At 37.8% G+C, this 19040-nt stretch overlaps 1 protein-coding gene across 3 annotated transcripts in view; it reads left to right on the forward strand.

Annotated features, from left to right (window-relative positions):
- The window catches only part of PRMT3 (protein arginine methyltransferase 3), a 125609-nt gene extending 115578 nt beyond the window's left edge, over nt 1-10031 (forward strand). For 2 of the 3 annotated variants that reach the window (XM_031016434.3, XM_055356606.2), the window contains one exon: nt 9049-10031. In XM_031016434.3, the coding sequence (XP_030872294.2) occupies nt 9049-9158 (110 nt within the window). In that variant the 3' untranslated portion in view covers nt 9159-10031. Of the gene's footprint in view, nt 1-1704; nt 2036-9048 lie in introns of those variants that run through there. The other variant, XM_055356603.2, reaches the window with a different exon arrangement.
- The last annotated feature ends 9009 nt before the right edge of the window (nt 10032-19040 follow it).

A 19040-nucleotide genomic window follows, 5' to 3' on the forward strand; every position in this document is an offset into this window, starting at 1 on the left:
GCTAATGAATTTAAAATTAAACCACAAACTATAGCTAATAATTTACTGGTGGAGACAGAATGGAATCCTGAAAAAAGTACCCAATTCAAAAGAAGATAGGGGCCAGGCATGGTGGTTCATGCCTGTAATCCCAGCACATTGGGAGGCCAAGGCAGCAGGATCGCTGAGGCCAAGAGTTTGAGACCAGCCTGATGAACAAAGCAAGACCCTGTCTCTAAAGAAAAAAAAATTTTTTTAATTCGCCAAGTGTGGTGGCACATAACTGTAGTCTGAGCTACACAGGAGGCTGAGGCAGGAGGATTGCTTGAGCCCAGGAGGTCCAGGCTGTGGTGAGCTATGATTGCATCACTATACTTCAGCCTGGGTGCAGAGCAAGGTCCTATCTCTAAAAAAAAATTAAATTTTTTTAAAGAAGAAGTTGGGGAAAAGGACACAAACAGATGAACAAATAGAAAACAAATGGTAAGATGATAGACTTAAATTCACGCTTAAATAGACTGATAATTACATTAAACATGAAGGATCTGGAAAATGCCAATTAAAAGGCAGAAATAGACTGAATAAAACTAAATGCTGCCTCCAGGAAACACACTTTAAATATAAAGGCACTGAAATTCCGGTCCCAGGTAATGTGATAACAGCACATTCTATCCAATTTTTCCTGCCAAATATAGCTATAAAACCAGAGTACATGGATCAGCCATCAAGATCTCTGAAAAGTAATGGCAAATAATTGGGAGGAGAAGACCGGAATTCTAAGTACCAGCAAACTTGTGGTAAATTTATGTTTTCTTCCAATATCCCCCAGCCTGGAATCCAGATAGCCTGAAACCTAGGCAGGGATCAGCACAGACAGCGAGAGCTCCTGGAGGAGCAATGAATGATTGAACTTATGATTTAAAAAACAATACCATTTACAGCAGCATCAAGAAAAATTAAAACCTTAGGAATAAATTTAACAAAATATGTGCAAAACTTGTATATTTAAAACTACAGAACATTGCTCAGAGAAATTAAAGAAAACCTAAATAATGGAGAGATATACTCTGAATTGGAACACTTAATACTGTTACAGTGTTACTTCTTCATAGAAGAATTTCCTTTATTAATTCAGTGCAATCTCAGTCAAAATCTCAGTTTTGTAGAAATTAATGGGCTAATTCTAAAAGTTATATAGAAATCAAAAGCCTAGAATAACCAAAATAATTGAGAAAGAACCACATTGGAATCTTTATGCTGTGTTATTTCTAAACTTACCAAAAGGTTATATTAATCTAGGCAGTATAGTAGTGGTGTTTATTGTAGCCATGTAAGTCAGTATAACAAATAATCCAGAAATAGACCTGCTCTTGTATAATTAAATTTTTACAAAGGGGCAGTGTTGATTAATGGGGAAAGGGTGATCTTTTGAAATGGTGCTAGAACAAGTAAATACTTGTTTGAGAAAATCATTCTTCACACCATATCCAAAAACTAACATACATAAAAACTAAGTGGATCATAGATACAAATCTAAAAGCTTAGACTGTAAAACTTCTGGAAGAGATAATATTTGAGACTTTGGAGTGGTTTATGAAACTAAGATAGTGGCAACATTCGAACACATTTTATGTAAGTAACACCGTAAAGTTAGTTTTAAACTTCTCACCGGACAGTCAATATCTTCAGGATAAAATACAAACTCCTTACCATGTCCCTTTGCAGTCTGACTCTGGTTTTTCATCATTTCCAACCCCATCCTTTCACAACCCCAGGTAAGCTCATGTACTCCAGTTGTACAGATTGCTCATTTTTAAGCTAACTTTTCTTTTTCTTGCTTTTGTCCAAGATGTTTTTCTACCTAGAAGGTTGTTTTGACCTCTTTCACTTGATAAATTCCAATTTACCCTTCATGACATAGCTAATTTCTGTAAAATTTAAATGTCTTCAGAGCTAATTGTTCCCTTTCTTGATTTCCCAGATAAATTCATATACACATTTGTTACAACATCTTAGTGTGCTGGAGTTCTAATAGAAGTTCAACATCTTAGTGTGCCTCCCTCATTCCTTCTTGATGTGGTGTAGTATTTGACACACTGTGCTGAATAAATGAATAAGTACAATAATATATATTGTCATTGAAATCTAATTTTCTCCATCACCTTGGGTAACACTATGCCAAGGTCATCCAGTGTCCATATTTGGATGGCCAATTTTGCCAACTCCAGTGTTACCAGAAATTTCATCATACTATTGCACTTGAGCAGGTTAGTATTCAAACTTACCTTGGTGTGGCTGAAAAAGAGTTCTCTATAGTTATATTGAAACTAAAAGTAGCTTTTGACCCAATGTACTATAAGATTTTTAGATAAAAATAAATGAAGCTGTGAGTCTAGTTTGGAAAAATTACTGTATGTAAAGCTTATTTTAGTGTCCAGAAGGTAATATGACAAGGTAAGTAAAATATTGTAAATGGAACTATAGAGTTATTTTGCCTAGATGAGGACACTTAAAGTTTGAATTCAGGGTGGGTTTTCCCTTTACAATTCACGTACAGTTTTATTGTACAAACTTTTATTGTAAGTAAATATGGCAGTACTTTAAAATTCAAATCTTTTTCATGTGATTTGGCTTTGAAAATATAAAATCAGGCTATTTCTCTTTATTTATCCATACAGTACATAGTAAGCTTTTATATGATAGATAATCTGGGAGTTTTTTCTTTCATTTTTAAACTCTAAGCTTTGACAACAATTAATAATGATTTGTTGTGTTTTTCTTTCCTTTTTCTGGGGAAATGAAGTTTCATTGCTCCGGAAGAAATTAATTCTAAAAAATACACTGTAACAATTAAAATGAAGTCAATTTTGTTCTTGAACTACGACACTGCTTTGTGGTATACTAACAGCCGTCTGCTGATGATAAAAAACAAGTCCATGCGGCTCAGCTCCAGAGTGTTCCTTCCAGCTCTCACCACAGTGCACACACTTAACATCAGTCATTTTATATCTATTTGACACTGATTAATTACTCTGATTCATTCTGGTATTATAGCCACTGCCTTGGCACTTTAGTTAGGTCTGAACAATTGAAGGGAGCTCAGCAGTGTGAATTATGTATTTATTACTGTGACCCTTCATGCTACTTAATTAACTTAAATGATTGTGTGTGCACCCTCATCTTTGAAATTATGATTATGGAAAAGATTTACCTGTATTTCATTTTAAGAAATGAAAATCATGGTTATCAGCATCAGCTTATATATATGACATTATGTTAATTTTTCAGCTGCTATATTGATGCTTAGAATTTTTTCTTTTGTGAAAAATTAACAAATATCCATTACTAATTCATTTTCACTGGGGCTTTTTATTTCTAAACTGAGGAATGCATAGAACTCTTATAGTTACATCCTTTGATCCTGAAATGAAGATGATAACCAGATTTATAAGCACTATGGAACATTTCTATTTTGACTTGCACTAAGGATTGAATAGGACTTCTATAAACAAGACAGCTTACATATTTTTAACACTCAAAAGGCAATGTAAATGAAAGAGCAGCAACTGTCAGAACAAATATACGAAAATGAAATATTTACTAGCAATACCTCACATGCTTCAATGAGAAAAGTAAGGTAAATGCACCACATTTTTTAGATGGTAGTTAAATAAATTAAATAGTACTTATCTCCTCTGATTTGAAATACAAATCAGAGCAATCACGTTTTGGTTGTTGTTTTTCATTTGCTCTTTTGTTGATGAAGATGGCAGGAATGTAACACTGGAATATATTTCATACCTTTTATGAAGGAATTATACTTCTGATAATCCATCCTAAAGAATCAATTCAAAATTCAGACTTAAAAAATACTTGTTGCACAAAGACACTGCTTTAATTTGCTTTTCTTTCTTTAAACTATCTTGCTTTATAGAATTTTTTTTCATTTTTTATAGTCACATCTGTCAACCTTTTGCTTTTGGTGTCTGGCTTTGGTTTCATCCTTTAAAAGATTATATTACTACTTTTGTACAATGTATTGAATCCTTTCCTCAGTGACTTAAAATGCTGCACTTACTATGTACTGAATCTTCATAATTGATCTGATTTCTCTCATTTGTCTGTGTTTATTCCTAGGCACCACATTTTTAAACAAATAATTTACATATAATCAAAATTCCCACATTTTGATTGTACAGCTCATTGAGTTTTGAAAATTACATATACCACTGTGGAAATATAGATTATTTCCATCACTCCAAAAAGTTTCTTCCGCAATTCCCTGTATGGTCAGTCCCCACCCGTGATTCCCAGACCAAGACAGTCACTGATATGCTTTGTCATTATATGTTAGTATTACCTTTTTAGAATTTTTATCAATGGAATTATACAGCATGTACTCTAGCTTTCTTGGCGTTTTTTTTTTGAGATTCGTCTATCATTAGGTTGTTCCTTTTTATTGCCAAGTAATATTCCTTTGGCTATGCCACAGTTTACTTAGGTATTCACCTGCTGCTAGACTTTTGTATTGCTTTCAGTTAGGGGCCATTAAGAATAAAGTTGCTATGAATATTCATGTAAAAGTCTTGGTGCAGACAGATGTTTTCATTTCTCTTGGGTAAGTACCTAGAAGTGGAATTACTGGGTCTTATGGTAAGTGTATATTTAACTTTATAAGAAACTGGCAAATTTTTAAAAAATGACTATGCTATCTAACATTCCTAGGGCTAACACCATTGTGAATTCAGTTGTTCCACATCATTTTTAACACTTATAAAAAAGATGCAGTATTTTAAGCCGTTTTATTGAGTATGTAGTTATAGCTGTGCTTGTAGTTTTCATTTGCCTGATGCGATGTTGAGCATTGTTTCATATGTGTATTGGCCATTTTTATATCTTCTTGTGAGATTTCTGCTCATATATTTTGCTTGATTTCAAATTGGGAGGTCAATTTAAATTGAGTTAAATTTAAAAGTTAATAATAGTTCATCTTTTCCCAAATGTATATTCACTTGCTCCATCATCATTTCTTAAAAAGACTATCCTTTTCCGATTTAATCGCCTTGGCTCCCTTGTCAAAAATTAATTGACCATATGCATATAGATCTACTTCTGAGCTCTCATTTTCCCCCATGGATCTATATGTCTGTCCTTGTGCCTTTAAGACAGTCTTTATAAGATTGAAAAAGAACAAAATGGCAAGATTTACACAAACACTTGTTTTGGCTATTCTAGGTCCTTTATATTGCCATATAAATTTTAAAATCAGCTCACTAATTTCTGGCCTAATAAAGCCTGTTAGGATTTTGACTGGGATTTTGTTAAATCAATAGATTAGGGAAAATTGACATCTTAACAACATTGAGTCTTTCACTCACGAGAGAGTGGGTCTCTCCATTTATGTGGACCATCTTTAGAGTTGTTTTGTAGTTTATGTAAGTCAGACATATATTGTTACATTTATCTCAAGTATTGTGTGTGTGTGTGTGTGTGTGAGAGAGAGAGAGAGAGCGAGAGAGAGAGCGACTGAGACTCGCTCTGTCGCCCAGGCTGGAGTGCAGTGGCATGATCTCTGCTTACTGCAACTGCAGCCTCCTGGGTTCAGGCCATCCTTGTGCCTCAGCCTCCCAAGTAACTGAGACTACAGGTGTGCACCACATGCCTGGCTAATTTTTGTGTTTTTAGTAGAGACAGAGTTTTGCCAGGTTGGCCAGGCTGGTCTCGAATTCCTTGTCTCAAGTGATCCGCCCACCTTGGCCTCCCAAAGTGCTGGTATTACAGGCATGAGCCACCACACCCAGCCTTTATGCTTTTTTGAAGCTGTTGTTTGTACTATTATATAAATTCTTCATTGCTAGTATGTAGAAATAGAATTTTTATACCTTGATCCTAAATCATAAGACCTTGCTTCAACTTCAATAAATAGTTCTAGTAGCCTTCTTTGCATATAGCTTCAGGATTTTCTATGTATAGAACCAGGTAGTATGCAAATGAAAACTTTAATCCCCCTCCCCCAGTCTGTATCCTTTTCCCCTCCACACTTTAATGTCCTGACTAGGACATCTAATAGAATACTTACTTTATGTTGGGTCTCTGGAGGTCATTTTGTTATTTTTGAATCTCAAGTGTCCATTATCTGTCTTTTCATATGTGAACTACTTTATACCAGCAACTAAATTAAGTAATTTGTATAAGACATACTGCTTGTAAGTAAAAAGGAACTAACAAGCCACTGTGTTGTAAAAATCAAGTTTGTTGATTCAGTTTTGGCAATTCAATAACAGTAAGTTAAACCCAATAACCAAGCTGGCAATTACTATTCTCTGTCATGTATTTACAAAAACATTGTCAGTTTATCATAATGTGGCTGTTCGTTCCCAGTTTTGGTGTCGATAAATAACTTAAATAGAAGTTTTTAAATGTTGATTTAAAAAGAAGCAATAAAATAGCCAAAATAGAAAAGTCAAAATAGGAAAATCTTAAATGTGTTCAGTATACTAATGATCTTTTATTTCTTCCTTAGGTTAATGCCTTAGATAAGAAAACGTGTATCATTGTTCATTAGTTATTATAGAATAATAGTTACATCAACTTACATATCAATTGTGTTTATAAACAAGTAAATATTTTTACCAAAAAAAACAAAACCCACGGGGCAGTAAAATTTAGGCCTATTTCTTGTTCATTATAGTATATTTAATGCTATAATCATCATTTTTTTAGATAGAGATAGGGAAGCACCAGAGTATAGTTGAGGAACTTGGGTTCTGGAATCAAACTGCCTTGCTGAAAATCCTAGTTCTTTCACTAGCTGGCAGATGACCTTGGGCAAATTACTTACCTTTTCTGAACTTCATCTGTGAGTAAGGAAAATGGGCTTACCTCATAGCAATATTTTGTGACCATTAAGTGAGATAAATCATGTAAAGACCTTAGAGTAGAGCCTAGCACAAAGTAAGTGTTGAATAAATATAAGCATAAATTATCTAATGATTAACCTGAACTCCATAAAGTTTGTAGAACTATCTGACTGGTAATCTTTATTATGTCCACTATTGGTGAACATGTCATATGAGATAGTTTTATATCATTTTCTTAATATAGAGAAATAGGTCAGATATAAAAGCTAAAGCCAAATATACACATTAACATATATACCTACACAAAAATTGTTATATTTTGTTGAATGGATTGCACCTTGGGCCACATTATTTCTTCTATTATTTAACTCCTTAATTATGTGTTAAACTATGAGTCTCACCTTTTTTGCAAAGATGTAGAGAAGGTATCAATAATGGAATCTTTATATTCTGAAAATAAATATAACAGGTGGTTATGTTTTACTTGTGTTATTTCACTACCATCTTGAAAAGCATTCAGATAATTTTCCTTGAATATGGGGAATTTGTATTTTTTTAAATACGATATTGATTCAGTACTTCAGTAGTTTTATGTAGATTTCCTTGGTCATTATATGGAGCCTCATTGTGTCCATGCAGATGCTAAAGCTATTCCTGACACTGTTTGGTGTTATCTTAATATTATTTAAGCAAAGAATGGTGATCAACTACAACTTAGCAATTTGTTACTTTTTAAACAGCTCTTCAAAATAAATGAAAAATTAAATGAGAAGTATTTATAATTAGAAAAGTACATAGATAAAAATTCGGAACCTACAGAATTTAGGAAATCAGCCTTTGCACAGATAAGTAATTTTTGTGTGTTCACTGTTTCACATGGGTACGTTGTTTCCCTTTTACAGCACCAGTGCATCAATGGCCAATGGCTTTGTCATGTGCCTCTACATTTTCCCAGCTATAATTTTCAGTTCCTCAAAATGCCATTCCTGAAGGTTCTGTGTATGTGTTTTCCTTAAATACCATTACATGTACATCCCTTAAGCCTGGTTCTCCATGACTTCAGCCCTGGCGTTGGGTAATTCATTAATTCTTGTGAAACCTTGCCTTTAACTGCCTTCCAACCATCCCCAGTGCTCACCTCCAGCACACTTTAGACACATGCCTATTGTGTAATTGTTAGTATAGCTTTTTTCTTCACCCTGATCACAAACTCTTTGAGGGCAGGGACCATATCTTTTTTCTAGATGCCCAGAACCCACCATAGGGCCTCATATTTAGAAGTTCAGTAAAATGCTTCCATTGACCCTTTATGACCACAATAGTTTTACTCACTTTCACAAGGATTTGACACTGTGGTGTGTAGTTAGTTCTCGCTTCATTCAAAAATTAATGAAACAGGGCTGGGCGCAGTGGCTTACGCCTGTAATCCCAGCACTTTGGGAGGCTGAGGTAGGTGAGCGCATCACCTGAGGTCAGGAGTTCTGGACCAGCCTGGCCAAAATGGCAAAACCTTGTCTCTACTAAAAATACAAAATTAGCAGGGCATGGTGGCGCATGCCTGTAATCCCAGCTACTTGGGAGGCTGAGGCAGGAGAAATCACTTGAACACGGGAGGCAGAGGTTGCAGTCAACTGAGATTGTACCACTGCACTCTAGCCTGGACAACAGAGAGAGACTGTCTTAAAAAAAGAAATTAATGAAACATAATGCTGCTCTAAAAAATGAATATTGGCTAGGCACAATGGCTCATTCCTGTATTCCCAGCACTTTGGGAGGCTGAGGCGGGTGGATCACCTGAGGTCAGGAGTTCGAGACCAGCCTGGCCAACATGGTGAAACCCCATCTCTACTAAAAATAAAAAATTAGCTGGGCATGGTGGCATGCGCCTGTAGTCCCAGCTATTCGGGAAGCTGAGGCAGGAAAATCTCTTGAACCCAGGAGGCGGAGGTTGCAGTGAGCCGAGCTTGCACCAGTGCACTCCAGCCTGGGAGAATGCAGTGAGCTGAGATCACACCACCGCACTCCAGCCTGGGTGACAGAGTGAGACTCCATCTAAAAAAAAAAAAAAAAAAAAAAAAAAGAATATTAACTTTAAAGTTTAAAAAGTAGGAAAACATCACAATAAAAAGAAGTGCTAGTTATACATTGTTTACTTTTCTGCTACACTGTATTCCTTGAATTCTTAACAATTTTTGCCTTTGTTTTACAGGTGAAGCCTTGAAAGGAAAGGTCACAGTTCACAAGAATAAGAAAGATCCACGTTCTCTCACCGTGACCCTCACATTGAATAATTCAACTCAAACTTATGGTCTCCAGTGAAACAGCCATAAAAGCACACTACCTTGTAGTTTTTAATGTGGGGGTAGAGTGGGTCAGCAGGAGGGAGCTGGTTTTATGTGAGCAGATGGATGGATGATGGACCCTTTCCTAATGAGCCTCCTCAATAAGAGAGAAGTTCTTACTGTGGGAATCTGACATAGTTCAGCTGAGGAAGAGAATCAGCTGATCCTCATGGTCTGCCACGTAATCATTTTCTTAGACGTTTGCTCCACCAGATTTAACCAAATGTAACTCCCACATTGAGTTTATCTTTATTGAAAATCATTTACATTGGCCTATATTTGGAAGAGAGATACTCTTTTAATAAGTTTCTTACTATAAATTTTAAACAAATTGGTTAGTTATTTGGATATTTTATTAAACTAGTAACACAGGTACTACACATTTTATTATGGACTCCTCTGAGGAGGAGTTTTTAATAGTATTTGCTAGAAAATCAGGATGTAATAAAGATTAGTGTAAAAAAACTAAAATATGGAAAAGAGCTTCAGCCTTCATATACAAATCATATATGCAGACAGCCTAGTTGATTGTCTATCTAGCATACTTAGGGTTCTCATTTTGTAGTTTCTTCCCTCTTTGTGACTATTCCTTAGCCTTATAGATTTCTAGTACTGCCCAGGAAATCTAATTTCAATACATTTATCCTAGGTTTCATGAAAGTTTTTAAAGATTGGGATAAATATGTACTTATTTACTAATGTATTATCTTTTTCAAACCAGATTTATGTGCAAAGGTTAAACATGTAACTGTTACTAAGCAGTCTATAAAGTTGTCATTTACAATTACTGATTCAATTTGAAATGTAGAATGAAAAAATTTTAATAAAATGTATCAAACAACTTATAAAATATTATTTTAAAAATATTTATATTATAAAAGTTTTCAATAAAATATATCAACATTATAAAATATTTCAACAGGGTATGGCAGCTCATACCTATAATCCCAGCATTTGGGAGGCCAAGGCAGGAAGATCACTTAAGCCCAGGAGTTTGAGAGCAGCCTAGGCAATACATGTCTGTACAAAAAATTCTTTTAAAAAAATTAGCCAGGCATAGTGGTGCATGCCTGTAGTCCTAACTACTTGGGAAGCTGTGGTGAGCAGATTGCTTGAGTCCAGGAGTTGGAAACTACAGTAAGTCAAGATCGTGCCACTGCACTCCAGCCTGGGTAACAGAGAAAGACTCTGTCTCTAGAAAATTAATTAAAAGTAAAAAATAGGGCCAGGCATGGTGGTTCATGCTTATAATCACAACAATTTGGGAGGCCAAGGCAGGAGGATTGTTTAAGGTCAGGAGTTCAAGGCCAGCCTGGGCAACATAGGGAGACTCCATCTTTACAAAAAATTAGCCAGGTATGGCACACACCTGTAGTCCCAGCTACTCTGGAGGCTGAGGCAGGAGGATCCCTTGAGTCCAGGAGGTCAAGGCCACAATGATCACACCACAGCGTTCCAGCCTGGGTGGCAGGGTTATGCCCCATCATTCATTTATTCACTCATAAATAGATAAGTTTCAACATATTAAGGCCTTTTGTAAAATCAGAAGCATTTAAAACAAGTCTTAACAAAGGGATTATTTTTAAGAAAATAAGGCTTTTAAGGAGAGGCATTCCACATGCCTCTTTTAAGTTCAGCAGTTGGTTCTTTGTCAAAACAAGACATAACACCAGGCAGCTTAGCATAGTGTTGACAAGCATGGAGCACAGTATTGAGAAGCATGATAGCTATGGAGTCAGTGCCTAGGTTCAAATCCAGCTCCAGCTCTTACTTGCTGTATGATCTTAGTAGCTTTCCTTAACTTCTGTCTCCCTCCATGAACGTGCCAATTTATGAGTTAATAAAGAATTTAGATCAGTACCTGGCACATAGAAAACTATTAGGTGATAGAATCATCATTATCCATTCAAGGACTCCCAAAGAATATATGGCAGCTGCATTAGATCAGTTTAAGAATTGTCACGTTCATCAGATAGTAATTATTGCCCTAGTACATGAATGCGTGAGAAAATTATGATGGGCATTAATATTTAAAGTGGCAAAATCTGTTTCAACAAGAAATTGTCTTTGGTCTCAGAAAACTGGCCTAGCAATGAGGAGGAAAAACCTCTTCAAATGATGGTTTTAAGACCACAGTCTTTAGTCTTCCTTCACAAACATGATTCGCTTTCATTGGGCTAAACCAGTCAGCTTGTTTTCACTATGGATTTGAATTCACACCATTACTAGAAATGTATGGTGCTGATAATACAATTTAAACTACTTGCAATTTTGTCTTGAATGGCTTCCTACACAAATTTGAGGTTAGGGTGATAAATAAGGAGGCCAAAAAGAAGATTTAATGAATTTTTAAAGTAACCAAAAACTATCGGATTTTTTGTTTTCTCTCTTATTGTAAGTGAATACCAAATATTTCCTATTGTATAAACTTCTTAAAAATTATTTCTCTTCAGAACTCTTGTTAGGTTTCCATCAGATTTTCACCTGGTGACACTTTATTCTCTTCAGGTTATAACTAGCCCAGCTGCAGTTAGTGGATCTTTGTTTCAATTAGCCTTCCAAGGCCCGGACATTCTTATTTGTGTACCCAAGCATTTTATGAGAACATAAGTGTCCAAATGTTAGCTCTTCAATTAGAATTTCCACCTTCAAATTGCTGTAAAAAATAAGTACTTTGTAGCCTTTGACAATGATAAATACACTATGCTTTTATGTTGTGACAGATGGGCATCTATAGATACCAGTTTACTCTGTTCCAGGGATTTTATTTCCATTAAGAAAATACATTTTTCCTCTACCTTCCTTTGTGATATTGTGTATTGTAATGTGTGGGGCTCGTCTCAATATGATGGTCATCTATAGCGAAACAGTGTGGTCTGAAGACAGCACTTCAGAAGGAATGTTCCAAGGAAACAGACCTCTCAAGTGTGTACAGAATGGTCCAGTAAGTAGCCATAATGGCTGTAGAGCACACTCCATGATTAATCAGGCAGCTGTTTAACTTTGAAACAATCCCTGTGGGTTAGGGAGGAGTGAGAAGTCTGGTCCTACAGTTTTTTTTGTTGTTGTTTTTTAAATCACTTAATGTGGATTAATCAGTGTAGTCCACCTGTGTCCTTCAGCATTCTACCTCACTTTTTATCATGATGTAAAATATAACGTGTGATATTATGGACTTGAGATCAGTCCATAAGAGTCTTACCAGACATGCTCTCAAGCTTTCAACAGGAGAAATTAAAACAATATGATATGCCACTTTGCTTTTAATGACTGTGCCAAAAATCATAATTTAAGCTGCTGGGCTGTAACATGTACCCAAAATATCCAGGTATTCCGATTTTTCTGTGTAGCAGAATAACAAAAACATGTCAGGTTTGCAACACTGTCATAGAGTTTCAGCCATACTTTAAATTATTTGCAAAAACAAATAGTTTAAAAACTTTACGCTGTACTATTTATAGTATTTCACTCCTTCGAGAGAAACTAACTTGTGGTGAAAGACCAGAGAGGTGAGATACCCGAGGTCAAGCCCTGTCCAATGCAGGGTTAGCAAACTGCAGCCCCGGGGCCAAACCCACCTGCCCCCTGTTTTGGGAAATAAAATTTTATTGGACACAGCCACACTTAATTCATTTTTATACTATCTGTAGCTGCTTTTGTACTATCATGGCAGAGTTGAGTAACTGTGACAGACTGTGTGGCCCACAAAGCTGAAAATACTTAACCAGGTGTCCCTTTACAGAGAAAGTTTTCCAACTCCTGGCCCTGTAAGGCTTGTAATGATAGCAAGGTACATATTTGCTCTTACAGCTGAGAGTGAGGTGATGATAATAGGCAAGTCAATTCTGAGTCAAACAAATTTAGGTAAGATTTATTATCTGAGGCCAGGCACAGTAGCTCATGCCTGTAGTCCCAGCAATTTGGGAGGCCGAGGCAGGTGGATCGCCTGAGGTCAGTAGTTCGAGACCAGCCTGAACAACATGGTAAAACCCTGTCTCTACTAAAAATACAAAATTAGCCGGGTGTGGTGTGATGGCGCATGCCAGCTACTCAGGAGGCTGAGGCATGAGAATGGCTTGAACCCGGGAGGCGGAGGTTGCAGTGAGCTGAGATCATGCCACTACACTCCAGCCTGGGCAACAAGAGCAAAACTCTGTCTAAAAAAATAAATAAAATAAATAATCTGTATAGAAAACCTACTCAGATGAAGTAATAAATTTGTTTTTAGTTGCAGCCAAGAAAGAACAGCTACCTTTTGGAGCAGAGATGACTAATACCATATATAAAGTATTTCTTCATATAACTCATTAATGGTCATGGCAGAGAAGATATAAATGCACAACAAAACACATAGATTTTAAGAACAATTTTTTTTAAATGTGGAGCTAAGCAACTGGATATATTACTCCATTTATGAACACAGGATTAAACCTAAATTGCTAAAAAAGATACAGCATTTACATACATGAAACTGATGTTTTGAGTTGTAACAATTAGTGCCTTGTATAAAGGGAACTAGTAAAACTGAAACCTTGTAGCTGATTATCAACTCCATTTTAAAAGTTTTAATTAGACCAGAAGAAATCTGCAAACAGAACTTTTGTTTGCTTGTGGTTTTGTTTTGAAATAGGGTCTCACTCTGTCACCCAGGCTGGAGTACAGTGGCGCTATCTCGGCCCACTGCATCCTTGACCTCCCAGGGCTCAGTTGATCCTCCCACCTCAGCCTCCCTAATAGCTGGGGCTACAGGCACATGCCACCACACCTGGGTAATTTTTCTATTTTTTATAGAGATGGGGCTTCACCGCGTTGCCCAGGCTGGCCTCCAACTCCAAAGCTCAAGGGATCCGCCCACCTCAGCCTCCCAAAGTGCTGGGATTGCAGGTGTGAGCCACCGCTCCCAGCCTAAACAGAACATTTTAAAGCTAGAGATGGTTGACCCCTGCCCATGAGCTACAAAATAACCCAGCTAGTGAATGACTTCTGAGCCTTAAAGAAAGTAATTGCAGTGGTCTTCAAGATAGCTCTGGACCCAAAACTATCAACATTAGGAGAGACAGTTGGGGAACTCAGCAGTTTTAACAAGTCTTGGGATTCCTTAATGCCTTCCCTGCTTGGATGTCACCCAAGAACATGGCACTACTGTTGCAGTGATGCATGGGGCCATGGCAAGATATCTAAAGTGCCTGCACAGCTATCCACACATGCTTTGTTGGCTTGGAGGCTCGTCGGTCTTAAGTCTCTTCATGATTTTGAGTGTTTCGTTGCTATAAAGTTAGAGTAAACTTTTTCAAGAAGAATGATAGAAGAAACACTTCTAAAATATCTTAGTAATTCATGGACAGAAAACCAAACACCGCATGTTCTCACTCATAGGTGGGAATTGAACAGTGAGAACACTTGGACACAGGGTGGGGAACACCACACACCAGGGCCTGTCGTGGGGTGGCGGGTGGGGGGAGGGATAGCATTAGGAGATACACCTAATGTAAATTATGAGTTAATGGGTGCAGCACACCAACATGGCACATGTATACATATGTAACAAACCTACAGGTTGTGCACACGTACCCTAGAACTTAAAGTATAATAATAAAAAAAAAAACTTAGTAATTCATTTGACCTTTCCAATAAAGTTTTCATCTATTGTCTCACCATCCTGGTTAATGTGGAGCTGTTCACATTGTTAGTTCTACAGTGTAGCTAAATGCACACAAAAATGTTGCCACTTAGTTGTAATTAAAATGAAGATAATAGATAAAGGAGGCAATTAAGTAAATTATAGCATATTCATTTTATGGAATATTATGCATTCAAGAAAAATCAGTATCACGTCCTCAAGGCAGCATGGAAAAGCTCATGATAAAAAGATAAAGCAAGATAAGGTTACACTGATTAAAAGAAAAAGCCTACACATGCTAAAATGCTGAAAGAAAAAAGTGTCAGTGATTGGATTATAAGTGGCTTTTTCCTCTAAACTTTCTGTAATGTTGTATAACTTTTGTAAGTTTTTAAAATATATTCTTAAAGAAAACTGAGTAGCTGAAATCATTTTGCAAAGTGTTGATATAAGAAATGAACCCACCAGGCCACCACATCAGCTTAGATGGAATGTGGAAGCCCAAGAATTCTGCACTCTGGCAAAACGCAACCCTCCATCTCTGCCGACAATCCCAGGTTGGAAAACACTGGAGACCATCAGGACTAATTTCATGATGCCCTTTATTCCTATTAATGCCAATCACTCCAAGAAGCCCAGGTCTCACAGTTCATTCTGCATCCTCCATTTCTAATCTTCATGCAGTGCCAATATATCCCCATTTTCTAAATAAAATCCTGAGATCACTGCCAAGATCACTGCTTCCCCTGAAGCCTTCTAAAATGGGAGCTATCTTCTCGCACACCACTCATCGCCCTAGACTTGGCTGTAAGGTGGGAGACTTCTTGTTTTTGGTTGCCAATCATAGACCATTCTTACTTCTACTGCTTTTACATCTTTAATCACCTGTCATCAAGACTGTTAACACCAACCACCTAACCTTGTCAGCATCATCACACCACCCCCAGATCACTCACCTCATTCCTGTTTTCTTTCCATTGTTTTGCCTTTAATTTATATACAATAAATTGCACACATTTTAATTGCATACTATGATGAGTTTTGGCAAATGTATACGCCCTTGCAACTGTCACGTCTCTCACCTCCTTAAAAATGTTAGCCCCTAACTCACTGCCCACACTGCTCCTGCCTAATCAGAGTCAGTATCATTATCACATGGATGATCCTTTATTCCCTGACCTTTTGGTTCATTGGCCTCCTCCAGTGATCTTGCCTCCACCTGACCTCAGCTACTCACCCCTATGGTCATCCTCTAGAATTGGCCATAATCCAGAACTCCAACGCCAGCTGGATCTTAATTTTAAGTACCATTCTCACTACCTATTTTTTCAGCTCGCTCTCTTTAGTATCACAAAGCTTCGGGTACTGAGGCCGAGGCCAGCCACTGTGCCTGTGCCTCACACCCCACTCCCTTAATTACTCAGATGTTTTGTCAGCATTTCTCCCCTTTCCCCTGCATCATCACCGTTTCCCTCCACTGCTCCCCAATTAGCATACAAATAGGCTATAGTTTCTCCTATCTTGACTCCACTTCTTTCCTGCTACTGCCACATTTCTAGTTTTCCCTTTACACTGAAAACCCTCAAAAAGAGTTGTCTGTGTTTACTGTTTTCTCTATTTCCATTGTTTCACCTATGATTTATATACAATAAGTTGCACACATTTTAATTGCATGAGTTTTGACAAATGTATACACCCTTGCAACCATCACCTCTATTAATATTTAGAACACTTCCTTCACACCAAAAAGTTTCCTTATTCAGCCTTGCTGCCAACATTTGTCCTCCCGTTCCTCCCCAGGCAAACACGAATCTGATTTCTATCGATGATAAATATGTTTTGCCTGTCTTAGAACTGCATCTAAATGGTGTCTTGGTCCATTTGTGCAACTATAACAATACCACAGACTGGGTAATTTATAAAGAACAGAAATTCATCTTTCTTACAGTTTTGGAGTCTAGGAAGTCTGAGATCAAGGCACCAGCAGGTTTGGTTGTCTGGTGAGGGCTGCTCTCTGCTTCCATGATGGCACCTTGTTGTTGCATCCTCCCGAGGAACACTGTGTCCTCACACAGCAGAAGGGCAGCTGAGCACAGTGGCTCACTCCTATAATCCCAGAACTTTGGGGAGGCTGAGGCAGGAGGATCGCTTAAGCCCAGGAGTTCAAGACCAGCCCGGGCAACAAAGTGAGACCCCCCGCTCTCTACAAAAAGAAAAAAAAATTAGCCAGGCATGGTGGCACACACCTGTGGTCCCAGCTACATAGGAAGCTGAGGCAGGAGGATGTGTTGAGCACAGTAGGTCAAGATTACACTGAGCCATGTTTGTGCCACAGCACTCCAGCCTGGGTGACAGAGTGGGACCCTATCTCAAAAGACAAAAAAGAAGGCAGAAGGGCAAGAGGGCCACAAGCTCTCTGAAGCCCCTTTTATAAGGGCCTTAATCCAATTCAAGAGGGAGCAGCCTTCGTTGCCTAATCACTTCTTAAAGGCCCCACCTCTTATTACCATCTCATTGGCCATTAAGTTTCAACACCTGAGTTTTTGAGAGGAGCCATACAAACCACAGCAAATCAAATCATGCAGTGTATACTCTTGTTTCCAGCTTCATTCAGCATGTTTTTTGAGATTCACCATGTTTTGTTTCAGTAGCCCATTCCCTTCTGTTACTCAATATTATTCTGTTATAAAAGGAATACCACTGATTTGTTTATCCATTCACCTGCTGGTGACCATTTGGGCTGTTTCCAGGTTTTGGCTGTTATGAATTAAGCTGCTATGAGCCTTTGTGTACAAATCTTTCTCAAGCCCAACCTCACCAGGCCCTTACCTCCACCACCCCATTCAAACTACTCTTATCAAGCTCACCAGTGAACCAATTCTCAGCCCTAATTTTACTTGACTTACCAGCAGTATTTGATTCACTTCCTTCTTGAAACACTTTGCTTGCTGTTATGGATTGAATGTTTATATTCTTCCAAAATTCACTCAGGCATACTTCAGAGATACTGCAGGTTCAGTTCCAAACCACCACAGTAAAGCAAGTCACACACATTTTTTAGTTTCCCAGTGCATGTAAAAGTTATGTTCACACTATACCATTAAGTGTACGATAATTTGCATTATGTCTAAAAAAAGTACAGACCTTAACTTAAAATTACTCTATTGCTAAAAAAATGCTGACATAGAGATACGAAGTAAGCACATGCTGTTGGAAAAATGGCACCAATAGACTTGCTCGATGCAGAGTTGCCACGAGCTCTCAATTTGTGTGTGTGTGTGTGTGTGTATATATATATATATATATATATATCTCGTATCTTTGGAGTGCAATAAAGTGAAGCACAACACAACGAGGTATGCCTGTATGTTGAAATCCTCATCCTCAATGTGATGGTATTAGAAGGGGGACGGCCTTTGAGAAGCAATTAGGCCCGAAAGGTTGCACCCTCATGAATGAGATTAGTGTCCTTAAAGAGCTCTCTTGCCCTCTTGCTGCCAAGTGAAGATACAATGGGAAGTCAGTGGTCTACAACCTAAAAGAGGGCCCTAACCAGAACCCAACCATGCTGGCATCCTGATCTTGTACTTTCAGCCTCTAGATAGTGAGAAATAAATTTCTGTTGCTTATAAGCCACCCAGTGTAGAGTACTTTGTTGCAACAGCCTGAACTAAGACACTTGACTTCCCCTGCTCTCCTCCCTCCTCCTTGGCCACTCTTCAGTTTCCCTTGTTCTTCCTTATCTCCTCACCTTTAACATGTTGGAACCTTAGTCCTGGGATCTCTTTCCTGTCCCTCCCTTGGGGATTTCATCCAGTCTTGTGGCTTTAAATACCTAGATACTGATGACTTCTAGAGGTATTTGTCTACCTATCTATCTTCCAGGGCAGTCTCCTATGTATAACTGTGTACATGGCATCTCTCCTTGGATGTCTAAAGGGCATCTCAAACTTTGCATAGTCAAAGCCAAATTTCCAATCTTCCCCCAAACCCTGTCCCTGCTGTCTTCCTCCATATCACTGAATGGACTCCATCTTTCAGTAGCTCAGGCCAGAAATCGTAAAGTCATCCTTGACTTCTTTCTCTCACACCATATCCAAACTGGTTAACAAGTCTAGGATCTACCTTCAAAATTCATCCAGAACCAGAGTATTTCCCACTACCTATACTAGTGCCACCCTGGTCCAAACCATCATTGTCTTCCACCTAGATCATTGATTCTTAAAATCATGCACAGAC

This window comes from Gorilla gorilla, chromosome 9 (assembly GCF_029281585.2).
Source record: "Gorilla gorilla gorilla isolate KB3781 chromosome 9, NHGRI_mGorGor1-v2.1_pri, whole genome shotgun sequence".
Taxonomy (NCBI): Eukaryota; Metazoa; Chordata; class Mammalia; order Primates; family Hominidae; genus Gorilla; species Gorilla gorilla.